The 13261-nt window shown below is 44.1% G+C and overlaps 1 protein-coding gene across 1 annotated transcript in view; it reads right to left on the bottom strand.

The window, feature by feature from the left end:
* Window positions 1-12680, bottom strand: part of meis1a (Meis homeobox 1 a) — a 98051-nt gene extending 85371 nt beyond the window's left edge. Inside the window, exons 1-6 of the mRNA XM_063199406.1 lie at window positions 12037-12680; window positions 10186-10412; window positions 9437-9578; window positions 9112-9162; window positions 8483-8533; window positions 7957-8103 (exon numbers count right to left, since the gene is read on the bottom strand). Of these exons, the coding sequence (XP_063055476.1) occupies window positions 7957-8103; window positions 8483-8533; window positions 9112-9162; window positions 9437-9578; window positions 10186-10412; window positions 12037-12048 (630 nt within the window). The 5' untranslated portion in view covers window positions 12049-12680. The remainder of the gene's footprint in view (window positions 1-7956; window positions 8104-8482; window positions 8534-9111; window positions 9163-9436; window positions 9579-10185; window positions 10413-12036) is intronic.
* Between the last annotated feature and the right edge of the window lie 581 nt (window positions 12681-13261).

Raw genomic sequence — 13261 nt, 5'->3', positions numbered from 1 at the left:
ATCAGTAAAATATCATGTGAACACTGCAACGACACACTTACTGAAAACGATGCAATACACATTTAGCACAATACACATTTCTTCACAGTAGTTGTATAGAACAAAGTTGGTGCAAACAACCGTTCATGTCATGACAAATACTGACCTGACCTAAGAAAAACACTGTGAGAAATGTACATCCAATCAGACAACAGCATGCAACAAAATATAGCAAAAACAATATAGCCGTAGCTCTGGCGGAAGTCCGACAGTGATTGACAGCTGTCATTACTAGCTCCTGCCTTCACGCAAATTTAAATCCCTCCTTCACCTGTCATGCGCAAAGGCTGTCCGAATTGTCGCATCACCTCCCCCTACTCCTCCATTGTACTATATCACCCAGCTACATGTCCCCTACACTTGGGGTGGGTGGGTGGATGATCTCCACTTGATCTCGAATGATACCAAATGATCTCCGCTTAAAGCGACCTTGGGTTCCTTGAAAGGCGATATATAAAACCAAGTTATTATAAAGGACCACTTCAGTTAATCTCAATATGCTGTCGTATTGCTCACGCTCCCCTTGACTTGTCAGTACCCGGTGATGCCACATTTTTTGCACAGCCCTTTCATAGATATGAGCTATTCTAATGGTTATTCCATTTTTAAAAAATTAACATAGGCCTACTCCAAATATTTTCCCAAAAGGTACCGCTGCTTGCTAGTTGTCTGCTGATGTTGCATAACCATTTGGATGTTTTTGGGAATAAATTAAAACGCTTTTTTGAAATGTAAACAAACCCCTGCCCCCATATAATGACCAGGATCTTGGAAAAGGCTGAAGAAGGGGGGAAAAACTCAGCTACTGACAAGTCCAGGGTAGTGTGAGCATTACAACTGCATGTTGAAACTGACTGAAGTTATCCTTTAAAGCATCCCAGGTCAGCTAACATGCCAAACATGCCTATTGCCTATGCTTTGCAGTACACCAAGCACTCGAGGGCAAACAATAAAATAACACACACCAACACTGGAGACGCATGGAGGACCCCAGTGAGCATAAGAAACAACAGACAGCATACAATACTGGACAAATGCTGACAACATAGGCCTATATGAAAGACACAGCCTGGGAAACCCATGCTGCTTTTTCACAATCGGTCCAATCTGAAAGACAGCATGGATTCTATCCCTCAGCAAAGGTACCAGACTTTGGGCTCCAATCAGAGAGTGGGGAGGGGTTGAAAAGGCGATGACTGCTGTTTGTTTGAATAGATACAACTGACACGATTGCCAGATTGGGCTGTTTCTCGCCCAATTGGACTGCTTCGGATGGCCGTCTGCGAGTGAAAATGGGCGGGTTTTTCTGCAAATGTATGACCAAAGAAATCAATATAATTAAATTTACCGGTAGTTCAATTTGGGCAGGGTTTAGTGCTTCCAGGAGGGTTTTGAGTATTTTTTTCGGGCTGGAAATCGACAGTCTCATCTGGCAACTCTGGCTATGAGCTACGTATATGACATGATATATGATATATGAGTAGATGACACATTTGTAACGCCCAATGAATGGCCATGGGCGGTCGTAAACCACAATTTTCCTACGAGAAATTGCATAGGTAGCCTCCAGTAGATCGCACGGTAACACTTTATTTTAGGGATACATCTATTAGCACTAATACATACAATGTCCCTGTATAAGTAACTTGTAAGGCATGTACTAAGCAAAATCAAACATTTGTTAGGCATGTATTCGCAAATGTCTTGTTCATACACAATAAGGGATTTATTAGCAATTAAACCTTAGTAAGGACCTAGTAGGCCTTAGCATTTGCTTAGTACATGCCTTACAAGTTACTTACCGGTATACAGGCATTAACATTGTATGTATTAGTGCTAATAGATGTATCCCTAAAATAAAGTGTTACCGATCTCACTTGTGAGATCGTCTGCTGTTAACCAGGCAATGAAAGATACTGTCCAAACACATATTATGGTCAGGGGTGCAGTACTTCATGAGCAGAGTGTGTCAAAGGTAAAAATGAAAAGCAAATTCACGAAGCGAACAACACACATCAACAGACAAACTGACAGCCAGCGAACAGCAGCAAAGCAAAGACATTGAGCAACACACACCAAGACAAGACAAGCACACACTAAATGAGAGATCCTCCTAACAGTAACCACATATTAGTGGTAGAGAGATAGAGACTGAACACACACCAATGCGACGCACACGGTCAGCGAACGGCAGAAAAGGAGGGCAGCTGTGTGTGTGTGTGTGTGTGTGTGTGTGTGTGTGTGTGTGTGTGTGTGTGTGTGTGTGTGTGTGTGTGTGTGTGTGTGTGATGATATAGTCTGTATCAGGTCCCGTCTCTGTGTGTGTGTGTGTGTGTGTGTCAGTGGCGGAACAATTGCGCACAGGGCCCCAGGGCAAGACACTTATAGGGCCCCCTATACAGCTACACAATAGGGCCCCCACCAACACGGGAGGGCCCTGGGCCTAGGGGCAAGTGCCCTGCTTGCCCCCCCCCATATAACTCTGCCCTTGGTGTGTGTGTGTGTGTGTGTGTGTAATACAGAGAGTAGTGCTCTTTACCCTAAGAGCTCCTTTACACACACACATGCACGCACAAACGCACGCACGCACACACAGACGCACACTACCTCAAACACCTCTCAGGCAGGGCGATTAGATGTGGCTAACACACACACACACACACACACACACACACACACACACACACACACACACACACACACACACACACACACACACACACACACACACACACACACACACTACCTCGCACACATCCCTCAGGCAAAGCAATCAGAGATGCTTAACCCTACACTTACCGATAGCCTAGCTCAGGCAACAACACTATACAAACACTTAGCCAGGCACAAAGACCATCACTGCACAAACACACACACACACACACACACACACACACACGCACACTCTCACACACACACACACACACACACGCACACTCACTTAGCCCTGACAAGACCACTATACAAACACTTAGCCACGCACAAAGACCATCACTACACACACACACACGTACCATTAGCCTAGCTCAGACACCATTATATACACACTTAGCTTTGCACAAATACCATCATCGAACACACACACACGCACACGCACTCACACACACACACATAGCCCAAAGAACACCATTACACACACACTTAACCTCGCACAAAAAGCACCATCACACACACTTCTTTGCACAAAGAACACCACACACACACACACATACACACACACACACACACACACACACACACACACACACACACACACACACACACACACACATACACACACACACACACACACAGCCTAACCCACAGAACATCATTACGCAGACTTACCCTAGCCCAAAAGAAAATCTTCGTTCACACACACACACACACACACACACACACACACACACACACACACACACACACACACACACACACACACACACACACACACACACACACACACACACACACATTTCGGCTGTGAAGAGAGGTAAAACACCCAGCCTCCAGACACAAGAACAACTGTAACGGCAGCAGTAGCTGTATTTCTATAGCACTGGAAAGGTCTTCCGTACCGTAAAAAGAGGACAGTTCTAGTCTACACCGTAGGTGACGAAATTTGAGCAGCAAACTCCAGAATCTTTCTGTGGTATGACCGGACACATGTTGATTTTAAACCATAATCACGCTGTGCGCTTTTTGAGCGAGGATAAGGAATCTCAGGGGAATCACAACATAAGACTGTATACTGGACAACATTTGAGCAGCAAAATCTCAGAGATTTGTATGTGTGACAGGACAAATGTTGATTTTACTGTAAGTTGATTTGAAATGATGATCATGATGTGCATAGGGGCAGTCATTGGTAAGCGGTTAGGGTTAGGTAAGGGGTTTGACTCCCGACACACAAGGTTTGTGGGGGAAGTTATTAACCAGTGCTCTCAAACATGCTCCTCCATGACTGGGGTACCCTTAGTATGGTACCGTCCTGCCGCAATGCTCCCTTGGGTAGTGCAGTGTTCACTTGTGTGCTGTGGAGTGCTGTGTCACAATGACAATGAGAGTTGGAGTTTCCCGGATGAGTTTTCCCTTTCACTTTGTTTTGAGAAACGGTAAGAAATTTTGGGAGCATGACATAGACGGGATAAATACAAGAGAATCTTGGGGAAGAAGCAGGCATACTAGCAGGTATGTTCAACCACTCTCCATAGTCAAATCACAGTAACACTTTGAAAAACTCTAACTCTGGACCGCATACTGGTCCGAAAATGTTAAAAATCAATTTATGGAGTTAGCATCAGCCCCAGAATGATCACTTAGCACTCCAATTTTTGCTGAGAAAAGAGATTAAAACTTAAAGTTTTTCTCAATTGGTATTGTACATTTCTCACAACAGAATAATGATTCTCAGAAGTCTTTGTTCAATTGTGACTTCCTGGTGTTACCTGTGCACATGGTCAAATCAGTTTCTCATTGTTTTCGGCATATAGCCATGGCTGTGTACAATTCTCAGTGATTTCGTACATTATCAATTGCTTTTGTCATTTCACTCAAAAAGCTTTGTCACTGAATGCATGAAACTATCTCAATCTTATATGATCAATGTAATATAAAACCGAATTTACAACATTTCCCATCCAATCTAAACAACATTTCGCTTCAGAAAAGATCCTCAAGAGTGTACTATTCAATTGACAACATGAGAAATTGATTTGACTAGCTTGTCCATACACTATGACACAATGACTAACCATTCTGCTGGCGCTGATACGTTCATTGACACAAAAACTTGTTTTTTAAAGACAAATAAGGGTTTTGAGCAAGAGACTTGGTTTTGCAGGTTATCCACCATGTTTTGCCATTTGTTAAAGCTGTTTTGAGAATGAATATTATGTTTTGCAAATTGCGAGAGAGATTCGAGAAATGTACAAAACCAATTGAGAAATACTGTAAAAGCGCCAGCCACCAAGCAAAAGACACTCCCGCACTTACACAGAACTACCACAGGCTACTTCACAGGTAGAGGAAAGCATGGGGGGGGGAAATGCAAGGATCGATTTCAACACTATTCAGGGATGATATGATGTACTGTATTTCAACACTGTGCACACAGGTCAATAAAAGAATCGTCTATTACAGTAAGATAAGTCAAACCCAAGAAGTCAAGTAAAACTTTACACCAAAAAAGTGACCTGAAGTGTGCTGATTGTCTCCTTTTTGAACAGCTATAGTATTTTATAATAGAGGCCGTGTCTTACTGGGCTGAAGAAACCTCCAGACAGACACACAGGGCAGAGAGATGCTGGAGACCTAGCCACAGTCACAGGCCACTGGCCACAGTGTGTACGGAGCGACACAAGAGAAGGTGGACGAGGAGGTGTGTGTGTGTGTGTGTGTATGTGTGTGTGTGTGTGTGTGTGTGTGTGTGTGTGTGTGTGTGTGTGTGTGTGTGTGTGTGTGTGTGTGTGTGCGTGTGTTTGAGAGGGGGGGGGCAGAGAGAGAGAGAGAGAGAGAGAGAGAGAGAGAGAGAGAGAGAGAGAGAGAGAGGGAGAGAGAGAGAGAGAGAGAGAGATATATAGATTAGACAGGGTGAACAAGGCGGGGGAGAGAGAGAGAGAGAGAAAGAGAGAGAGAGAGTCTGAGTGTGTATGCATGACGAGACAGGCTGGACAAGGACAACACTTTGGGAGGGTAAGGAGGAGTACAGAGGAAAAAACAGCGCCCTGACTTCGGGAGGAAGCTGATTTAGCAGTGTGTGTGTGTGTGTGCGTGTGTGTGTGTGTGGAAGTATTTCTGTGCATGTGGATGACATACTGTATAGTCTGACATATTTGCCTACAAAACACATACACACATGTGCGTGCGCGCGCGCGCACGCACACACACACACACACACACACACACACACACACACACACACACACACACACACACACACACACACACACACACACACACACACACAAACATACACACACACACACACACACACACACACACACACACACACACACACACACACACACACACACACACACACACACACACACACACGCACACATACTGTACATGCAGACAGATCCACACCCATGTTAATATACCTGCTATACAGTGCACTGTGTTCTGTGTTTACCTGTCCACAAATACAGCATGCTGCATATGGGCACATGGACATAATGGCCCCTCACCCATACAGCTAAGGAGATAGGCCTACTGTACAGCACGTACATAAACAAATAGGCTCTCTCTCTCTCTCTCTCTCTCTCTCTCTCTCTCTCTCTCTCTCTCTCTCTCTCTCTCGGTTTGTCTCTATTACTCTATTACATTCTCTCCCTCTCTCTCCATTTGTCTTTTGGTTTCTCTCTCTGTATTGCACCTATCTCTCTCTCTCTCTCTCTCTCTCTCTCTCTCTCTCTCTCTCTCATGAACACTCTCTGCTACATTTCCATTTCCCCCATTCTTAATAGAATGCAAGAATCCCAAATCTTTATAGGCTTCATATTGTCATATACAACATTTCTCAATCTATCACTTTCTCTCCCGCGCATGTGCACGCTCATACTACATGTTGTGACGGTGTGACATGGTCTTTCTAACATGCTAGGCCTATATATCTTTCTCTCACTCACTCACTCATTCACACACACACACACACACACACACACACACACACACACACACACACACACACACACACACACACACACACACACTGTCCAAACTGTATACAGGTGCAAAGATAGATGTTCCATGTATGTAACACGGTCTCTCTAACTTGTTATCTGTCTGTTTATCTGACACACACACACACACACACACACACACACACACACACACACACACACACACACACACACACACACACACACACACACACACACACACACACACACACACACAAAGGCTGTCTTTGAGAGAGGCGAGGGGGCTGACGGTTATCTGAAAGTGAATAGCGGGGGCGATGGTGTTCCTTGTGTGGTCCACAACTAGGCCAGGCTCACAGCTCCGTGGACACTCTAAACCGCGTTACATGCGGGGGAAATGAATAGGCCCAGGCAACAGGAGTCGGAGGACGAGTAGGCTACACCACGCCACCCTCCTTTGGGGTATTTGTGACAACTTCACGCCGCTTAAGAGCGCGTAATCCGCGGAGATATGACGGATTTGGGAGGGTTAAACGGTTTTAGGAGGTCATCCGGGGGACGACAAAAAGGAGTTCCGATCGTTCCGAGAGCTGAGGCAGTGGTTTGAGCAGTTGGGCAAATGCCTGCTATAGCCGCTGGCTCGCTGTAGCTCTCTCGGACTCAAGTTAGGAATGTGATTTCTTAATAGCACTAAAAAATTAACGGGCAGAACACTGTCATATGCTACTTCGAATATTAAGAGCACCCAAAAGGAAGGCCTGCGTGAGCGAGGGAGTTTAAAAAGGGGTATTGGTACAAATTGTAGGTGGAAAAAAAGTCTTTCCATTTTTCTTCCTCATCCGTCAACACCTTGGTCTGTCACTTAAAAATGTTAGACCGCCGGAGGCGTGTCACTACTCTATTTCAAAGCACCTCCGCCATTCCATTAGCCACACACGAGTTGCCATCTGAGAGCCCTTTACGAAAAATATAAACTCATACCACAAAATAAAACACAAACAAAAGATACTTGTCTACCCAATCATTTTAACCAGTAAGAAGTTGGTGATGTCTAACCTGGATTCATTATTCCTCCCTCATTTCATATGGTCAACATTCGCGCTCCAGCTTTGCGCACGTGAGTTTAAGTCAGTGGACGATCCCACTTCGCCACGAACTGGTTAATTACCTGACAAGTGTTGCCGTAACTAAGGCCTGTTGCACAATGAGTGAGCAAGTCCAACCAAGGTATATTATTTTCCTCTCATTTCATATAAACTAGTGAATTATACCGCCACAAGTGGCTAATTACCTGACCAACGTTGCCTGGAGGTCTCGTGAAGTCCTCACTATCCGATTTGGAATCTCCATCACGGTCCTCGATGACCAAGTCAATTGGCATTTTCCCTTTCAGGCAGCTGATGTAACGGTGGCAGAAATTGTCACAGAGCTCATGTACCTGTGTGCAACAAACAACAATAAAAGAAATGCAAAACAATATCTGACCAGTTGCAAAAATAACATCTGAACCAACGCAAGTTTTGACTCGACGTCCAAATGAATAGGTTGAATATTTTAATGTTGTGCTAGTAGGCTATATGCCTTTAAACCAGTGAAAATGTCGATGGAATCTGACCCGGCTATCACACATACTATGAAATTAATGTCGTCCAAAACGCTGGAATGAAATGGGTGTGAAGTAGCTAGGCGTACCCTTCCACCACAATTTATGAGCGTGATAGCTGTACATTTCAGCGAGCAGTATTTCATCAACAAACTATGAAAGACAATCTGTGAGAAGCCCATTTGACATATGCGGCAGGCCAGTGTTGACTTACCTTCTCTAGTTCCAGCAAGTGAAATCGCAATACTTGTATGGCTTGTATCATCTGGAAAGCAGAATAAAAATGAAAAAATAGTTTTGCACTATAACGACAACCAACGCCATATTGCAAGGTGTTACAGTTCGGTAAAGTTCCAGCTGTTCCAAGACGCACGTGAGTCTAAGGTAGGCCTACACCACGGAGACAAACGTGGCATTATTTTTAAGATATAACATAGTTATGTGTGTCCTGGCCGTTATTTGGAGATTCGTTCACCTATTTTTACGTTTGTTTATTTATGGCACCGGTATATTTATTATTGGGCTACCGGCTATAATATTACGCAGTAATTACGTGCTAATTATAGGTCCCGCGTGCTGCCCTTGGAGTTCCTATGTTGCCGTAATTGCACCATGATAATCAACCGACTTGCCTAAAGGAACTTCCAAGAATCCTTTACACACACACACACACACACACACACACACACACACACACACACACACACACACACACACACACACACACACACACACACACACACACACACACACACACACAGGACAGACAACCTGTTGCATGCTTTGATAAATATTGACCATTGAATATTGAAGTACAGGATATAGAAAACCATGTTTTCTCACCAAGTTATCCAGCTCGGGGTTGGACGAAAACAAAGGCTTCTCGGATCGAATCTATGGAGGGAAAATATTTTGGAATGTTTAGCCTACTTCTTGCAATTGGACATGGGGTTATGTCTGTTCCCTTAACGCTCTCAACCCAGCTCTTAGCGCAACATTTTCCAAAGTCAAAAATATATAATTCAGCCTTCTCATAAGTTAGGCCAAACAATAAAACAATTGTGCAATCTTCAAGAAAGCTTACAATTTGCAAAACAACTTTGATAGTATATAGAACACACACATAGACACCAGGCAAAATAACAACTGTTGGTGAGAAAGCTTGAACCTGCTTGGCGAACACTGTAATATCTTCGTTGAAGGATTCTGAGGAGCAGACGTCTCCCCCAGCCACGCCACTCTCCCGCGGAGTGCAAGTAGCCAATTCACATTTCTCGAAGACCAGTGCAAGAAGAGGGAAGAGGGGATGCCTGTTGAGTGGGCCAAAAGAAAACGTTTCCAATAAAATAAAATAAACATTCACAGACAAAATTAAAAGTTTAATTAGTTATACAAAGTGGTTCTTGTATTAAGGGCCTACAACACTTGCTCAACGACTTATCAGTGTGGGGGGAAATGGTAGGCCTACGATGGCACCGATTATGTAGGCCTCAAGTTGACCACAGCATTCTCAGGGTAGGCCTATTGTAGCCTACGAAAGCTGAGAAATGTTCATAGGTGTGATATTTCCTGTAATTTCAATATTTTGGAATACTTATTTAAGTGCTTGGACAACGAGGGTTGCTGGAAATTACGCGTATATTTTATTTCCAGACATGCACCGGCCATGAATTAATTCCATTTAGATAGTTAAAACAAGAGCTAATCCAAGTTCTCAACTGTGTTTTTTTTCTGTTGGACACATGGGGTCCTTCATGCTTCAAAAAACGTTCCCCTGACTTTGAGATTTTGGAAAAGTCGCGAGAAATAACAGAAAATATCACTTTGAAAAACACAACGTAAATGTGTGACATTGTTTCAGTTTAGGACCACTGCGGAGCTCAGCGCAGCAGTACCCGTGGGCTTCGTAAACCTTACCCGTAAATGGCATCTTTGTCTCGTTTTAAAGCGTCGTTAACCGGGGAGCCCATGCCGCTGGGCGGCCCGGCGCTCGCATGTGGCCCGTGCGCGTAGGGGTGCGCGTGGAGCTGGGAGCCGTGGTGGTTCGCGTGAGCTGCCTGCAGAGCCCGGGCCGCGTGAGGGTCCTGGTACATCGAGGATGGAATCCCAACCACGTCCATTCCATAGTGGTGCATATCTTCATACTGGTCTCGCCAATAGTAATAACAAAACATGAGACGGTTTAATTAAGTAATTTTGGAAAGCTGGGAGGGAATTCATCTATCTTCAAATTCAACAGGTGATTGTTGTGGGTGTACTGTACTTATTCCATGTTTTGAATGAATAAGATAGGCCTAATTCATTTATTATGTAATAAGGCTACGCTCATAACCATGCCCAAAGCGGTAGGCTAGTAGTGGGTAATTATAATGCATAGCAAGTTAATCGAATAAAATGTATTTCCATTATGGAACATAAAGGCATGCCTGAGGCCTGTGTTGCTGCTGACTACACCACAAGAAAAGAAACGTTTGAAGTTAAATTAATATCTAACACAAGAAACACAGGACACATGTTATGGTGGTATATGGCATTTTAGAGTAGTGAATTTAAGACATTTAGTCTGTTTTATTATTATTGGTAGCCTACACTTATTCTCAAAGAGAAGCCTAGACAATCCAAAAGTTTATTCTCAAATTTCATATAAGACAGCTACACTGCATTTCTGCAACTTATTTATATAGGCCTATGCCTAATTGGTCACTTTGTTTTAAACCCATCAAGTATGTTTAATACACCACAAGCTCGAGGATGAGCCCAAGCATTGCTCAGCTAGAATTGCAGGGCATATGTTTGTAAAAGTAGACTAGCCTACACGGGTGTTTCGTAAAGGCTATCGGGTCGTCTATACTGCGGGCTGTGTATCGCGTTCCGCTTATTTACAGCCTCGAATCTGGTCATCTTTTGTGGTTAGGATGGGAAAGATACACAAAACGCTCGAAGATATTTCAAAAGTAAAAGACAGAGACAGTGTGGAATCTTTTACATTAATTTTCTATTTTGGTAAATTGCACAAGGCCTAGGTATATACCCTATACGAAGTGGGATTCTGCATACATGTCCATAAATATAATAGCCTAAATTAAAATGTAGAAAGTAGCCCACTTTTTAAAAAGTTCGACTGAAAACTGGTCTGTCAATAATTGTGTATGCAATGCGTGTCTTTTTTATCTCCTGTCAAACAGGAGGAGACCTTACAGTTTCTAATTGGGATTGTCTATTCAGTTGCAATAAATAGAATTAGGCCTACTATAGTAGGTCTAATTAGGGTAACACACTTTGTTATAACATTGCCTTGAAAATCAGCCGGTCAATAAACCAAAGCCATATCTTAAGATTAAAAAAACTGATCAGAATGTCAGAATGTAGGAGGATTTGAGATAGCTTATTAGCCATGACATTGCATACACGAGAATAAAATGTTATGCTAAATTACCCCAACATGTAAACACGCATCTATCATCTGTGGTGCGACTTGACTACATGTCGGAGCTGAGTAGTCAAACACTTTCTGTGCAGTCTTCCCTGAAACAATTCTGTGTAATTATCTAGTGTGTGTGTGCATGAGCTTTGGGGAGAATGGTAGCCTAACTGTGAAAAGGTGGGAGTTGTGAGTTATCCAGTCCTGCGATGCGTTCTGTCATCAGCAGTCATTTTTTTTCCATTTAAACAAAAATATTTTTGCATATGGGACTGAAAGTTCTCGCCGTGTGTGTGTGCAGTGTACTGTAGGCTAGAATAGTGTAGTGTAGTGTCAGGGCTACCCACCCGTTGTGCCATGGCCTCTGGTCAACCCTCTCCTCTCCTCTCTCCTTTTCTTCCTCCGAAATCCAAATTTTATCTTGCTGATGAGGCTGGGGGTTGTTTCAAGGCAAATCAACACGAAACTTCAGACACGACATTGCCATGCCACTACAACACCACCATCATCCCTCTGTTGTTGTTATTATTCCTTCCCTTCCCCGAAAAGAGGGCTGCCAATATATCCCAATGTATGTCAACAACGGAAGCACCGATAGGACATGGAACGGTAATTCTCCAGCTGCGAATTGATGGACACGGCCACGCAAAAAAGGGGGGCGAATTCTTTCGCCTGCGTCTGGACACCACAGTACTGTTGGTCGTACAGAGAGAGAGAGAGAGAGAATGCCTTCCTCGTGAAAGGCTAGCTTCGCTTCGCTCGCCTTCGACGCCGCCGCTCTGCTCCAGGTGTGAAGAAGTCGGTCAATATCCCGGGCGGATAATTGATGGTTTTTGGCCGTGTGTTGACGTCCGAGCGAAGATGGACATTTTAATAAAGGGACGCTTCATAGCCACATATCCATCGCTCGTCTCTCTCGTCTTTGGCTCCCTCTCAACTCCCCGGATTGTTTTCTTGATGCAATATCGTACACGAGATCTGAAGGGTGGAAGGTGGCGAGAGGGAGGGAGGGTGAGAGTCAGAGAGCGAGGGGTGGAGAGGTTGGGGCTGGTGGTGATGGTGGTGGTGGTAGTGACGGGGGTTAGGGCTGACTTCTTAAAGGCACAGCGGTCGCCAGGCGAGAGCGAGAGAGGCAGAGGCAGGGAAAGAGTCGCATGTGTGTGTCTGAGAACATCGGCTGAACGACACTGCCTGCCTGCATACTTGGCTATTTGAGTTGGGTTTGTTTTGTAGCTCTCCATATGCCGTGGAGTGGAGCGCGCGAGTACCCCAGGGCGCGTGCGCGGTACTTGTTAATTAGGACATTCGGAGGGCTAAAAAAGGGGCTACTGGAAATAATTCGCTGTTTATTCTGATCGTGTCATGACAACAAGGGTTACATCAGGTTGTATCCTTTCTTGGTCCTAATTGGTCATTTTATTTTATATTTGTTTGGACTGGAGAGGGGGTAATTGAAATAGGGCATTAATGCGCGTTATCAGCAGCATGGTGCCTGATCGGCATCGAAGGAATTCCAGTTCTCTGTAGGTACACTGCACTGCAAACTAGGCTGCAGATAATATTCCTGTATCT

This window comes from Engraulis encrasicolus, chromosome 1, assembly GCF_034702125.1.
Source record: "Engraulis encrasicolus isolate BLACKSEA-1 chromosome 1, IST_EnEncr_1.0, whole genome shotgun sequence".
Lineage (NCBI taxonomy): Eukaryota > Metazoa > Chordata > Actinopteri > Clupeiformes > Engraulidae > Engraulis > Engraulis encrasicolus.
The sequence above is the reverse complement of the archived record's forward strand: the minus strand, read 5'-3'. Positions and strand labels throughout refer to the sequence as shown.